The sequence below is a fragment of the Gossypium hirsutum genome, chromosome D10, assembly GCF_007990345.1.
Source record: "Gossypium hirsutum isolate 1008001.06 chromosome D10, Gossypium_hirsutum_v2.1, whole genome shotgun sequence".
Lineage (NCBI taxonomy): Eukaryota > Viridiplantae > Streptophyta > Magnoliopsida > Malvales > Malvaceae > Gossypium > Gossypium hirsutum.
The window spans coordinates 2,792,762-2,806,870 of NC_053446.1; the positions used below are offsets into that span (position 1 = coordinate 2,792,762).

The 14,109-nt window shown below is 35.4% G+C and overlaps 2 protein-coding genes across 2 annotated transcripts; one reads left to right on the forward strand and one right to left on the reverse strand.

Annotated features, from left to right (window-relative positions):
- The first annotated feature begins 2,213 nt into the window (after positions 1–2,213).
- On the forward strand, positions 2,214–5,525 carry LOC107886681 (protein CHUP1, chloroplastic). Its single transcript, XM_016810729.2, has 6 exons — positions 2,214–3,766; positions 4,157–4,288; positions 4,369–4,550; positions 4,689–4,800; positions 4,901–5,038; positions 5,118–5,525. The coding sequence occupies exons 1-6, from the start codon at positions 2,564–2,566 to the stop codon at positions 5,241–5,243; spliced, it is 1,893 nt and encodes a 630-aa protein (XP_016666218.1). The 5' UTR covers positions 2,214–2,563; the 3' UTR covers positions 5,244–5,525.
- Positions 5,526–5,987: 462 nt separating this feature from the next.
- On the reverse strand, positions 5,988–8,614 carry LOC107886680 (protein trichome birefringence-like 38). Its single transcript, XM_016810728.2, has 5 exons — positions 8,018–8,614; positions 7,753–7,924; positions 6,790–6,965; positions 6,539–6,697; positions 5,988–6,464 (listed from the first exon to the last, which is right to left on the reverse strand). The coding sequence occupies exons 1-5, from the start codon at positions 8,314–8,316 to the stop codon at positions 6,173–6,175; spliced, it is 1,098 nt and encodes a 365-aa protein (XP_016666217.1). The 5' UTR covers positions 8,317–8,614; the 3' UTR covers positions 5,988–6,172.
- Between the last annotated feature and the right edge of the window lie 5,495 nt (positions 8,615–14,109).

Genomic DNA, 14,109 nt, shown 5'->3' on the forward strand with positions numbered 1-14,109 from the left:
AAATTGAGAGGATTGGATAAAAATATTAGACCCAAAAATGGCTTGGGCTTGAACATTTAATGTCTGAACCCGACTTGGCCCGTTTTAAGTTTATAATATTTTATATTATGTTATTTTTATATTATGTAATTTAGAACACATAAAAATAAACATATACAAAAATATAATATTACTCTTATGTAAACATTAAAATAATATAAAATGACTATATAAAAATTTCAATAAATAAAAAATATATAAGATATTAAATATTAAAATAATATAATATAAATATTTTTTAAAAATAAAAAAAATATGGCGGACTTAAAATGAGATTAAGTTAATTTTCTTTGCAAATATGAATAAGTTAGATAAAATTTAAACCCACATTTTAAACCGGATAAATTTGAATAAACATAAAATATATTAATATTATACTTACACTCAACATGACTCTACCCATGAATATATAGATATAGAAATCGCAATCATTAAAAGGAAAAACTATTATCCTACATTTCCTTTTTCACATATCTCTTACTATTTTCCCCATTAAAGAATCCCAATGTTTTCAGTTTACCTCTAAATGAAAAGCCAAGTAATGGAGCACCAACTACCTATTTTCTCACCAGTATTAGGTGCGAGAGTAAGATTTGTCCATTACTTTGTTTTTTGTTTTGTTTTTCATTTATAAAGTAAAAAGTGATTTTATAAATTAGTGGTGTTACAAACTACAATAATAATAATAATAATAATAATAATAATACAGCACACTAAACATTGTTTGTTTCCATTGTTTAATGGTTACATGACATAATCGTTAGGGCGTTTAAACAATTGGTTAGATTAATATTCGAATCGAATTATTATTAATTAAATTAGTCGAAATGTAAAAATTTTAACCGTTGATTAAACTGAAGTTTTTTGTTTAAATATATTAATCGAATTGAAATATTTGATTAATTCGATCGGTTAATCGAAATTTATATATTTTGTGTTTTGTTTAAAATAAATACAAAACATATAAAAAATACATTGCTAATGTTAATCTTTTTATTTAATAGTTAAAAAAACTTTAAATGGATGTGAAAACAATAAATAATACATTAGAAACACTACATAAATCTTGAAAGTTAACAACCAAATACTACATAAGTCTTAAAAACAACAAATATTTCGATTAATTGGTTAATTCGATTAACCGAAAACTAAATTTTAAAAAATTATAACATAAAAATAGAATGGATAAGAGATAAAAAAAAAGAGAGTACAAAATTAATAATACTAAAAAGTTTAAGAGATGTATGATGGTGATAAACCATTAATAACAACATTCTAATTCCATCACCGTAAGATAACACCAACAATGAACCCTCATCTCTTACTTGCTTGTAATCTGAACATCACCATTTAATTGTGGAATTAGATTCTAGTGCTGCCGCTAGTCTCATTCAAGGTTCAGCCTCCACAAATATTTTGCTTCATCTCTACATGATTGTAGGACTATTTTGAAAACTTTTGAACGCAGTTGAATTCTCCTATTTTTTAGAGGGAAATAGATGTTTGGACGATTAACAACCTTGATTTTATGATGATGTGGTGTATTATTATGTTCCATACTTCACAAGTTTTTAGGGTTGATGTGGTCAACTATCCTATCCTATGTATGGTAGCCCTATTTATGTATGGTAGCCTTATTAAGTAATGACATGTTACTCCTAAAAAAAGTATGGTAGTCTTATTAATTTTTTTTGTCATTCGAAAAAATATAAAAATAGTTACTTAATTATTTAGTTTTTGTCTCTTGACCATCTAATTATATTGGATTTTGAGTGTTTTCAATTTTATATTTACCAATTGATGACAAAGATAAAATAAAATTGAAGAATTAGGTGATCAAATTGTAACTTTTTATAATTGAGTGACTCAAAATAAAGAAAACATAATTGGATGACTTCTACTGTAATGATAATAAATGTAAAATAATAAGGTGATAAAACATGTGAAAAGATATGTGGCATATTTAATGTACCAAATCAGATAAACATGATCTCATTAACGACACTTAAGAGATAGTTAGATGATCATTTGTAATAATTTGATAATGTTAGTGGTTGTTGAATGATTAAAATATAATTTTAAATAAAGTTAGGGACCATAGATGCAGTTTACCCTGAAATGTACTCCAAATTCGAATCGTTTAAAAGAATCAAAATTTTTTCTTCTTTCAAACTGGATCCGAGAAGAGAAGACCGTTCCTCGATATTCGTGCCGTTATTATTATATTTCCTATACTCTTTATTTTTGACCTAGTTCCCCTCACTCTCCTCCACCTACAGTTCTTCAATTCATCTTTTCAACGTCTATTTCCTTTTTTCTTTTTTGTATTTATTCAATTTTTCACGAACTCCCAAGTTTAAGACCACACTGTCTGAGAGAACCAAACAAACCCAACCTGACAAAGGAACTTTTTTTCCTTGCCCTTCCCCCTTGTGATTACATATTAGATGATATAGGACCTTATAATCCAAAACCCAAACCAAAACCAGAGTGAGTGAGTGAGAGAGCAAAAACAGACCTTATCATGGTGGGTGGTAAGGTAAGGTTAGCAATGGGTTTACAAAAATCACCAAAGCATGGAACTCCACCTAAACCTCCATTGCCGTCTCCTAGCTCAGCTAACAAAACCAATTCTTCCCAAAAAACTGTTTTTTCACGTTCCTTTGGTGTTTATTTCCCACGATCCTCAGCTCAAGTCCAGCCTCGTCCACCTGATGTTACCGAACTCCTTCGACTCGTTGAAGAGTTAAGAGACCGAGAGTCCAGGCTCAAAACCGAGCTCCTAGAACACAAGCTTTTAAAAGAATCGGTTTCCATTGTTCCCCTTCTTGAAAATGACATTGCTGTTAAAAAGGCAGAGCTGGAACGAGCTTTGAGAGAGATGGAGAATTTGAGGAACGAAAATGAAAAGTTGAGGACAGAGGTAGAAGAAATGAAGGGAAAGGTTGAAGAAGAAAGGAAAGAGAAAGAGAGGAAAGTGAGAGAAATGGAGAGCGAGATAAGTGAGTTGAAGAAAATGGTGACTTCGCACCCTGTTTGTAATGGTAAAGCTGAGGTTTTTGGTGAAAACGAGGACTTGCTTTCGTCTTCGCAGAGGTTTAATGGGTTAGTGGAAGCTAGTGCGAAGTCGAATCTGGTTAAGAATTTGAAGAGAAGTAACAGTAAATGTTGGGAAACTGTTGTTTTTAGTGCTTCGAGTAATGAAAAAGTTGACAGCTTGGAGTTTAAAAGAGAGGAACTTGAAGCTGATAGACAGAGACACTCGAGGTGTAACTCAGACGAACTCGCTGAGTCGACTCTTCTTAACATCAGATCTCGCGTTCCTAGGATCCCAAAACCACCGCCGAGACCTTCATCTTCGTCATCGATTTCACCTAATGGCTCACCTGATTTTACAGAGAAGCAAATTCCTCCTCCACCACCACCTCCGCCTCCTCCGGCGCCAGTAGCAGCAGTCAAACAACTAGCACCCCCTCCTCCTCCTCCTCCACCACCGGTAAAAGCTATTGCGCCGCCACCTCCACCACAGCCTCCTAAAGGGACGAAAGCAATCGTGGCGAAAGTGAGGAGAGTTCCGGAAGTCGTGGAGTTCTATCACTCGCTCATGCGGAGAGACTCAAAAAGAGAAGCCGCCGGTGGGTGTAGCGCGCCGGAGGTTTTACCTGCAACCGCCAATGCCAGGGACATGATCTGGGAGATTGAGAACCGGTCATCTTATTTGCTCGCGGTGAGTTTCCGGTTTCCGGTTCTATAGTTTATTACGATAATACCACTGTGGCTCACAGTATGGTGTTTGTGTCAGTGACAAGTGACTAGTCGTCCGTGACTTTATTGCTTCTTGCCAGATAAGACAGCATGTAGATTCGATGTAGGAACTTTACAAAATTATAAAAAGAAAAGGTCTAATCGAATTTTGGTAAACATATAGTTTATAATTTCAATTTCAGGCCCAACTAGCTTAAATTTCAAATAATATCGTACAAATTTGGCATTTTTGTATGGTCCCATGATGAAATATCTTATTGTACGGGTGTTGTTTTTGGAAAATATGTTGGACTGGCACTTATTTGAAAGATTTTAGTGGAATTTGATGATAATTTTTGTGGTTAATACACAGATAAAGACAGATGTAGAAACACAAGGAGACTTCATAAGGTTTTTGATTAAAGAAGTTGAGAATGCTGCATTTACAGATATTGAGGATGTTGTGCCTTTTGTTAAATGGCTAGACGATGAGCTCTCCTACTTGGTATACATTTTCCATCCTTTTGGTTTTTTCGAGGTTTTTTTTTCTTGTTTTGTTTTGATGATGTTTTGTTCTTCGTTTAGGTGGATGAAAGAGCTGTACTGAAACATTTTGAGTGGCCAGAACAGAAGGCTGATGCATTGCGCGAGGCTGCATTTGGGTATTGTGATCTGAAGAAACTAGAATCCGAGGCTGCATCGATTCGTGATGATGCCCGACAACCTTGTGGTCCTGCTCTCAAGAAGATGCAGGCTCTGCTTGAAAAGTATATATAATCCTGAATATCTCTCTGTTTGCAGTGCTTGTTTGTTTGTTTCTTTGTTTCTTTGTTTGCTTGCTTGTTCTCATTCAATTATTAATCTGAATATATATCTCATTCAATTATTAATCTGAATAATGGCAGGCTAGAACATGGCGTTTACAATCTCTCCCGAATGAGAGAATCCGCTACAAAGCGATACAAGGGGTTCCAAATTCCCATGGATTGGATGCTTGAAACTGGTATTGTAAGCCAGGTAACTTAAGCTTTCAACCCTCATGTTCTATAACATTAGACACTAATTACAGATGGTGCATTATTTCAACTCATTAATATATGCAAATAAATTGTGACAGATCAAGCTGGCGTCGGTGAAACTAGCGATGAAGTACATGAGACGGATATCTTCAGAGCTTGAAGCAGTTGGAGGTGGTGGGCCTGAAGAAGAGGAACTGATTGTTCAAGGTGTTAGATTTGCATTCCGTGTACATCAGGTAACAGCTGTTCTCATTCATTTTTACAACTTGAACCAAGAAGGCATAGTGAAGGCAACCCATTTTTCTTTATGGACAGTTTGCCGGCGGATTTGATGTCGAAACAATGAGGGCTTTCGAGGAACTGAGAGACAAAGCAAGATCATGCAATGTACAATGCCAAAACCAGCAAAAATTCATTTGCAGGTCTACTACACCAAGCTGATTTTTCCACCTACAGTTTTTCTGTTGTAAAGATCGAAACATCATGTTTGTGAATACAACGAGCCAGCTGCTATTTATCCACCTACATTCAATTCATTTAATGCCAGCTATTGAAGCTGGGAATTTACTGTATCACCTAAACCCAGCTGTTCTACTTTAGCTGGTAATTGTGCCTTGACCCCTTGAGTCAGGGAGTTAGTGTAAATAGTTTTAAGACTTATCAAATCGTACTTTTCTCCTATTGATTATATTTAAAGAATGCATTTGAATGCTATTGTTTCAACGTGGGAAGACCAAAAAAAACCTGCAATTTATAACTTACGTCCAAAATAACTTAACCATCTTGCTCACGTCTTCTAACTAGTGGGGTTCATAAGGTTCTCTAAATCTGTAGGAAGTACACAGAAGTTGGATGTTGACCCATGTACATTTTGGTTTTTTTCTGAACCGTGAACTTGATTAGGGTTTATAGGGTTATAGACAAAAACCAGTGTTGACTTGAAATTGAGGTACTTTTCATGTGACTGTTTTTGAGAGTGTAATGTGTCCCGGGAATAAGGGACAATTTCATGCATGTGTTGGTTTGGTTAACAAGATAAATTACAAAGCATAGCTTAGTTGCCAGAGACTTTGCTTGGTAGAAAACGTATAAAAGCAAGGTGTACCGACCATTTTAACTTCGTTTTTTAACTATACACGGTGTTTTAGCATGTGAAACTGATAATAATTCACGGGCAACTGCATGGAATTTATAAGAGCATTGATTATTTTGATTTAAAATCAATCACTTTTACATTTGATCTTTACCCCCCCCCCCCGCCAATTATCACCTACAAGTAGTATATGATAACTTTCATCACCTTTGAATATTGTATAATTCATATGAAGAAGAAAAAGAGGTAAATTCTATGTTGCCCAATGTGGACCTTTTCACATACCAAGAGCTGCATATAGAAGCTGGTTCCATGTATCAGGCAAACCAGGAAGACACCAATGGCTACAATCATTACCCGAATGGTCACCACTATAAGTCGAAGGATGAGCATCTTTTCTCATCTGTGACAACGTCGTTATGTCGAGCAAGTAAACCGGTTTGTTCATCGACCCCAATACTTTGTTCACAATGGCAGCAGATGGTGGAGCCCCTGCTTGGTATGTGGAACCGGATAGTGGCTCTTGTTCTCCATAACAACTCCTTTTTGGTTGGTTCCACTCCCTACCCCTGGTTTGATCCAACACAATCAGTACATAAACATAATAAAATGTAATGTTCTAAGGGTTTCTTTTTTGACTTACTCGTAGTGGGTAGGGGAAATTCCCTGGAAGAAGACCTTGGTCTTGGTGGGATCGACATTCGTGTCGACCCAATTAGCCCATGTTGTAAGCCCTTTATTGTAGGCCTCTAAACGGTTCATATCTTTGTATAATGCAGACCCATCTCTAATGTAATCCCATCTATACATTAATCAAACATGATATTTACAAACATTATAATAATAGTCAGGGTTGATTTCATAAAACGAATAAGATGAAAAAAAAAATCCTACGCTTGGGATTTTCCTTTGTGGGTCCACCAATGCCAACTGTTGAAAATCAAGAGGTCCATCCCTATCCATGCATTGCCACCTTTGATGGAGCCTAGATTAAGCACATCACCAACATTTTCTTTAACTATATCCACTAAATATGGTGTTCGATATAAATAGAGTGTTACCCCATAATCCTGCGTACGTAGTAAGGATCAGTATTTTATGGACATGAAATAAATAAATAATTAAAATCTGCAGTGCCGGTAAGCAATGTTCAAATGATGAGATTAAATAATGAGATTAGGTCAAATACTATATAATAAAACAGGTTGGCAGGTCGCTTAAAACAGCTGTCTATGGTGTGCGGTGATGGATGAAGATGTATGATGCTTGTTAATCAACCTACTAATCATGCCACTAAGTTTTAAGCATTGATGTTTTGTTGTTTGCCAAGTCAAAATGTCTAAAAAGATAAAAAGGCCTATGTCTGGCTTCGAATAAAACAGTCCCTTTTGTTGTGAAGAAATAAAATAAAATATGAAATATAAATTAATACAACCCAAAATAGGTGGAAACACTTCCCCTGTCATTATGGCTCCCTCCTAAGTCCTAAGTTGCCTCTTTCAGAATCCTAATAAACATCTAAAGATGGTGAACTAAAAGTGGCTTGGAAAGCACAAATGACAGATAAAATTACAGTATCCCATCCATTTTCCTGTGAATTTTAATCATGAGAAAGGTGGGTAATACGTTACCCGAACTTTCGTTAGATATCAATTAAACTAAGATTTAATCGATTATTGTTACTATTTTTATTATAGCCCACAGCTTTACTCAACGCAGCCATATCTTCAAATCCTAGCTTGGAACCATACTTCATGAAAAAGATAATTAAAGAGAAGGATAGGAACTATCCAATCCAATCCAATGGAGTGTAAAAATTAAGTTGAATTTTCAAAAAAGAAAAAGACAGTAACTCACCTCAAAGATAACAAAAGACAAAGGGGACTTCCTCACAAATGTGGTCTTGGAGTTGGGCACAGAAGCATGAATCATACAAGCCATAGATTCCCACATGTTCAAACTCAGTGAGTCACCTACAAACATTATTTTCTTTCCCCTCCATTTTGCCAGAAAACTCGCCCCATCAAATCTACCATCAAAATGAACAAAACTCAGTGAAAGTGTATACAATGAAGTTGATAGTTAAAAAAGAAAGCAAAGAGGGAAAAGAAAAAAAGGGTACCTTGGCAAGTTACAGCCGTCAGGTTTCCAAGAGTACTTAAGGTACTGTTTGTCTGGTCTGCCATATTTAAGGCAATCAAATTCAGCATCTATGAAGGGACATCCCGAGGAATCATAGTAAGGATAAGAAGGATCAAACACCCATTGGCCTTGAAACAAATTACATCCACTCACTTGCTTTCGGTTTCTTAACCCACTCACATTGTAATAATATTGCTGCTGCCTTGCACTTGCTTCTTGCAATAACACAACCACAACTGTGAGAAACAAACACAACAGTGCTTTGCAACCGAAACCCATCTGGGATTTTGTGTCTTTAAAACAAGCTCTGTTATGAAATAAACTTGTCTGTAGACCCAGTGCTTATATACAAGTGTATGAGAGAGACTGAAAGTGAGGAAACAGAGAGAGGAGACGACTAAGCCAAGGGATAAAAAATAAAAAAGCTGCTTGGTGGGTTCACATGGAATAAGGTAGACCACAATCTCTTTTTTAAATTTTACAAATAATAATTTGTGGGAGATTTCGGAAGGATTCGTTTATAATATGATGTGTAGGGTATTTTTCTCGGGAATTATCGAACTCTTAAATTATTATTATTATTATTATTATTATTATTATTATTATTTAACATAAGCTTCTTGTAAACTTCTTTGGCTATTACATTCTCTTGCATGTCATGAGACATATGTTAATAATAGGTTAATTTCTGCTATTAGTCCCTGTACTTTGCAAAAGTTATGAATTTAGTCTCTATATCAATTTTAATTTCTGTACTTTTAAATACGTTTGGTTAAATTGAATTACTAATCTTGTACTATGCATACAATTATAGATTTAGTCCATATTCTCCAATTACACCATTATAAGTCCCATACTTTTTAAATTTTGAAATTTCAATATTGACATAAATGACAATCGTTGATCCATTAATTAGATTTTTAGTGAGTAATATATGGAAGCAACTAGCTAACATGGCGTTACACTTCTAAAATAACATAACTTTACTTAACGAATTTAACGACTATTGTTCGGTGAGAATTGAAATTTTTAAAATTTAGAAAGTACAAGACTAAAAATGACCAAATAAAAGTGTAGAGACTAATAGCAGAATTTAACCAATAATATAATATAAGAATAAAATAGCACATGGCATGGCCTTTATATTGACTTTTTTGAGTGAAGAAATTAGTCCCGTGATGATCATTATTAATAATGATACTAAATTTTTTTTTTTTTGTGTTCGATCTGTACACGAAAACATTATAAAATGTATGATCTTTTTGTATTATATAGATCTAGAAATGTATTTTGCTTTCACGGGAAGATGAGTTAAAATGAAGAAACAGAAGGGGAAAAAAAAGGGTTTATGTTTTGACGGTTAGCTTGACTTTCACTCTATTTCTGTAGATAGACATAGTCTAGTATAGTAAAACCAAGAAACTGCAACAACATCAGTTTGTGTTTGCTATAAATGTCAAAAGGTGAAACTTTTAAGACAAAGATAGAGTCAAAGATGTCTGAATAATATTCATTAACAACTTAGTTAAACCAAACTAAAAACACTGCTTTTAGTTAATGGAAAGAGAAGGTGTAACCAAATTGGAGATAATGGAACATGTGTATTATGATTGACAAAGTGAAAAGCAATCATATAACTAATTTGTGGAAGAGACTGGTGTTTGATGATTTGGCCTAAATTCTGGAATGGTTAATGCTTACAAGGGAGGTAATCATGCAAATATGTATATATATTTCATAGTAGGGGGACCAATGGGCTATGTGATGGACAACTCATACAAGGATACCCAAAACAAAGGTATTGCCATTACAAGACGAGAGTCAAGGGGGCCTGAATCTTGACAGGAGACTTTCCTTCAGAATAAACCCAGTTTCATAGTCGATTCCTCGAAGGTGGGGTGCTCTAAACAAAATAAAAGAGTAAATGTTTTTTCCCCCAATAATTGGCGTATAGAAACCAGAATTCTTTGGGGGGAGGGTGGGGGGGGGGGATACTGCACATGGAATTACATAAAACAACCAAGGGAAATGCAAGTTGTTTTCTAGAGGGTTAAATTCTGCTATTAGTCCCTATACTTTGCAAAAGATGAGGATTTAGTCCTTGTACTTTAAGTTGATTAAGTTTAGTCTATGTACTTTTCGAGTTTTAAAATTTAAGTCCCGACCCTAAAAGTAGCAGTTAAATCTGTTTGGTTAAATTCAGTTGCTAGTTATGTGCCATGCCTACAATTGTAGATTTAGTCCATATTCTCCAATTTGATTATTTCAAGCTCCTATACTTTTTAGAATTTTGAAATTTTAGTCTTGACGTTAACTAAATTTTCAGTGTGTGATATGTGAAAATAACAAGCTAACATATCGCATCAGATTTTGAAAATAGTATATTTTAATGAATTTAATAGTTATCGTTTAGTGATGATTGAAATTTTAAACTTTAAAAGATACACAGACTAAAAATAACCAAATTAAAATATAGGAATTAAATTTAAAACTTCCACAAAAACCAGGGACTAATAACAGAATTTAACCTTTTCTAGAGACCTTTCCCGTAAGGATATGATCAAAAAGCTCCAATATCAGATCACTCATTCCCAGCCATCACCATAACAAGGCCCACCACATTGGCGGTTGAGCTTCACGATATTCCGTTCAAATAAACCACACCAGGGTGAGTGGGACACCCATTTACCAAATCAGTGGCCTACTTTAAAAGGTGATCATATCATATCATGTCAGTGAGGTTTGGTCATTAGTCCATTGGAGGCATAAGAAGGCAACCTTTGAACGCAAAATCATCATTTCTGAAATTGGGGCTTCCATTCATGGTTCACACTTCAGGATTTTCCATTCTTAAATATGTTTCTCATTGGAATATTCATGGGATGGGACCTTGGAACTAAAATAATTTACTACATATTTAGCTTTATGCTACCAATAGGTTAGTTAATGCTCCAGTAATAGGTTGTCTATTTTCGAAAGGAAAACTTGTCCTATATGAAGTTGAAATGGATTACTTGTTAAACAAAAATGGTTAAATTGGTAATGATAAAAAGAAGAATGATGATGCACTGCCAATGCTATCTCCCAAATTCTCCATTCACAAACACTTTTGGCATTGTTTTTGTTGTTCCAATAGGGTCGGAAGCGTGTAAATTATTGTACTAAAAAATCACACAAAGTTCAATTCCCAGGGAAGAGAGGTGGATCACAAGGATCTCTTAAATACCAAGTCTTGCCTTAGTCAGAATATTCCTTCTAACGTAATTTAATAGCACAATTAAATACTACTATTATACCCTTAAATATTGAAAGAAAAATAGGACAAAAAGAACACAAGAGTTTTAACGAGGTTCGGTAAATTATACCTACGTCCTCGGGCTACTAAAACCAGATGATAACTTTACTATCTCCAAAATATTACAAACAAATAGAATTCCTTAAGAATTCTCAAATGGGAGAAGAGAGAAAACTAAGAGAGAAAGATTGGTTGGGATGAATTGAAATGAGAAATGAGAAGGCCTATTTATAGTTGAGGTTCAAGGACCAAACAATAAATAGCCCATTATCTCAAGGACCAAAAAATTATCCCTTGCCACTTTTCCAAAGTTGGTGGTTGTCATTATTGATTGTCTCCCATTAATGTTAATGGCAACCATTATTAATTGTCTTCCATTAATGTTAACAATCTCCACCTTGAAGATTTGATTAGGATAATCACATCTTCACACACTTCCTTCAACTCCCCAAATTCGATAAAGCTATCTTTTGTAGTGCCTACAAATGCGCTCTCGAGCGCCATACACCTGAAGGTGCTCAAATTCTCAGGATGTTAATCAAGTTCAAAAAATGATTAAACTTGATTGTTGTTACCACCTTGGTCATCATATCTGCGGGATTATCTGCTATCGGAATCTTCTGAAGTAGAATTTTTCCTTTTTCAAAGACTTCCCGCACAAAGTGATATCTTACGTCGATATGCTTGGTTCTTGAATGATAGACTTGATTTTTCGCTAAATGAATAGCGCTCTGACTGTCACAATATAAACTTATGTGACTTTGAACAACTCCTAAGTCTTTCAACAATCCATTAAGCCAAATAGCCTCCTTAACAGCTTCTGTAACTGCCATATATTCTGCCTCTGTAGTAGACACAGCTACTGTAGACTGTAAGGTAGACTTCCAACTCACTGGGGCTTTCGCAAGAGTAAACAGATACCCTGTAGTTGAACGACGTTTATCTAAATCACCAGCAAAGTCGGAATCAACATATCCAATTACAAACTGACCAAGTGCTTCATCCTTCTCAAAAATTAAACAAACATCTACGGTTTTTCGAAGATACCGTAGAATCCATTTCACAGCTTGCCAATGTCCTTTTCCAGGATCATACATATACCTGCTCACAACTCCAACAGCTTGTGAAATGTCAGGCCTCGTACACACCATCACATACATCAAACTCCCAACTGCATTAGCATATAGGACTTTCGCCATATATTCTCTTTCATCTTCAGTCTTCGGAGATAATTGAGCACTAAGTTTCAAATGAGAAGCAAGTGGGGTACTTACATGTTTTGTGTTTTCATTTACACCAAAACATTGTAATACCTTTTTCAGATATTGCTTCTGATTCAAACAAAGCTTGCCTCTCTGTCTATCTCTACTTATCTCCATGCCGAGAATCTTCTTGGCCTCACCTAGATCTTTCATCTCGAACTCTTGATTCAACTGAGCCTTCAGCTTATCTATCTCTTTTTGGCTCTTCGAAGCGATTAACATATCATCAACATACAAGAGTAGATAAATGAAAGATCCGTCATGCAGCTTCTGCAAATACACACAATTGTCATATTTGCTTCTTGTGTACTTCTGCCTTCTCATAAAGCTATCAAATCGCTTGTACCACTGCCTCGGGGATTGCTTCAATCCATATAGCGATTTGTTCAGCTTACAAACCCAATTTCTACCACCAGCATCTGTGTATCCTTCGGGCTGAGTCATATAGATCTCCTCTTCTAACTCACCATGCAAGAAAGCCGTCTTAACATCAAGTTGAGCTAGCTTCAAATTCAACTGTGCTACTAAGGCCAACAAAATTCTAATGGAGGAATGCTTCACAACAGGGGAAAATACATCATTGTAGTCAATTCCCTCCTTCTGAGCGTAGCCTTTAGCTACCAATCTTGCCTTGTAGCGAATATCCTTCTTGCTAGGAGATCCATCTTTCTTTGCGAATACCCACTTGCATCCGATTGCCCTTTTACCTTTCGGTAATTGCGCCAACTCCCAAGTATTGTTCTTCCGGAGAGACTGCATTTCTTCATCCATGGCGCTTTTCCATTTATCACTTTCTAAGCTTTGCATTGCTTCTTGATAAGTGATAGGAATATCATCAACAACGGGAAGGGCGTAGGCCACCATATCAGTAAATCGAGTAGGTTTACGAATTTCTCTCCGTGGCCTTGCAACTGCAACTGGTTCTGGTGTACTTAGTGGTTCTTGGGTCAGAACCTCTTCAACCTCTAATTCCTCCATTGTGGCTGGATAATTAGACTTATTAACTGGGCAAATCCCCATCTGCTCAAACTCCACCTGTTTTGGAGTACACTCCACCTGCTGTGGAGTATTGCTCGTCTGAATATCTTTATCTGCTACCTTTTTCAATGTGGCAGATTCATCAAAGGTAACATCTCTGCTACAGATCATTTTCTTTGTGCTTAAGCAGCAAAGTCGAAATCCCTTCACTCCAGAAGTGATTCCCATAAAGAGATCTTTCTTTGCCCTCGGATCTAACTTTGACTCCTTCACATGGTAATATGCAGTGGATCCAAACACATGTAAGGAATCATAATCTGTAGCCGGTTTCAATAGTGGGATTAGAAGAGAAACTCTCCTTAGTTGCATCAATCAACTAAATTATATTATCAGTCACTAAATTATGGTTAGGTTTTCATTTTGGTCACTTAACTAAAAAAAGTTGCAATTTGATTATTAAATTATTCGAAAATTTTTATTTAAGTCACTGAACTATTCAAAACTTTTTATTTAAGTCACTGGAAGTTTCAAAGCAAC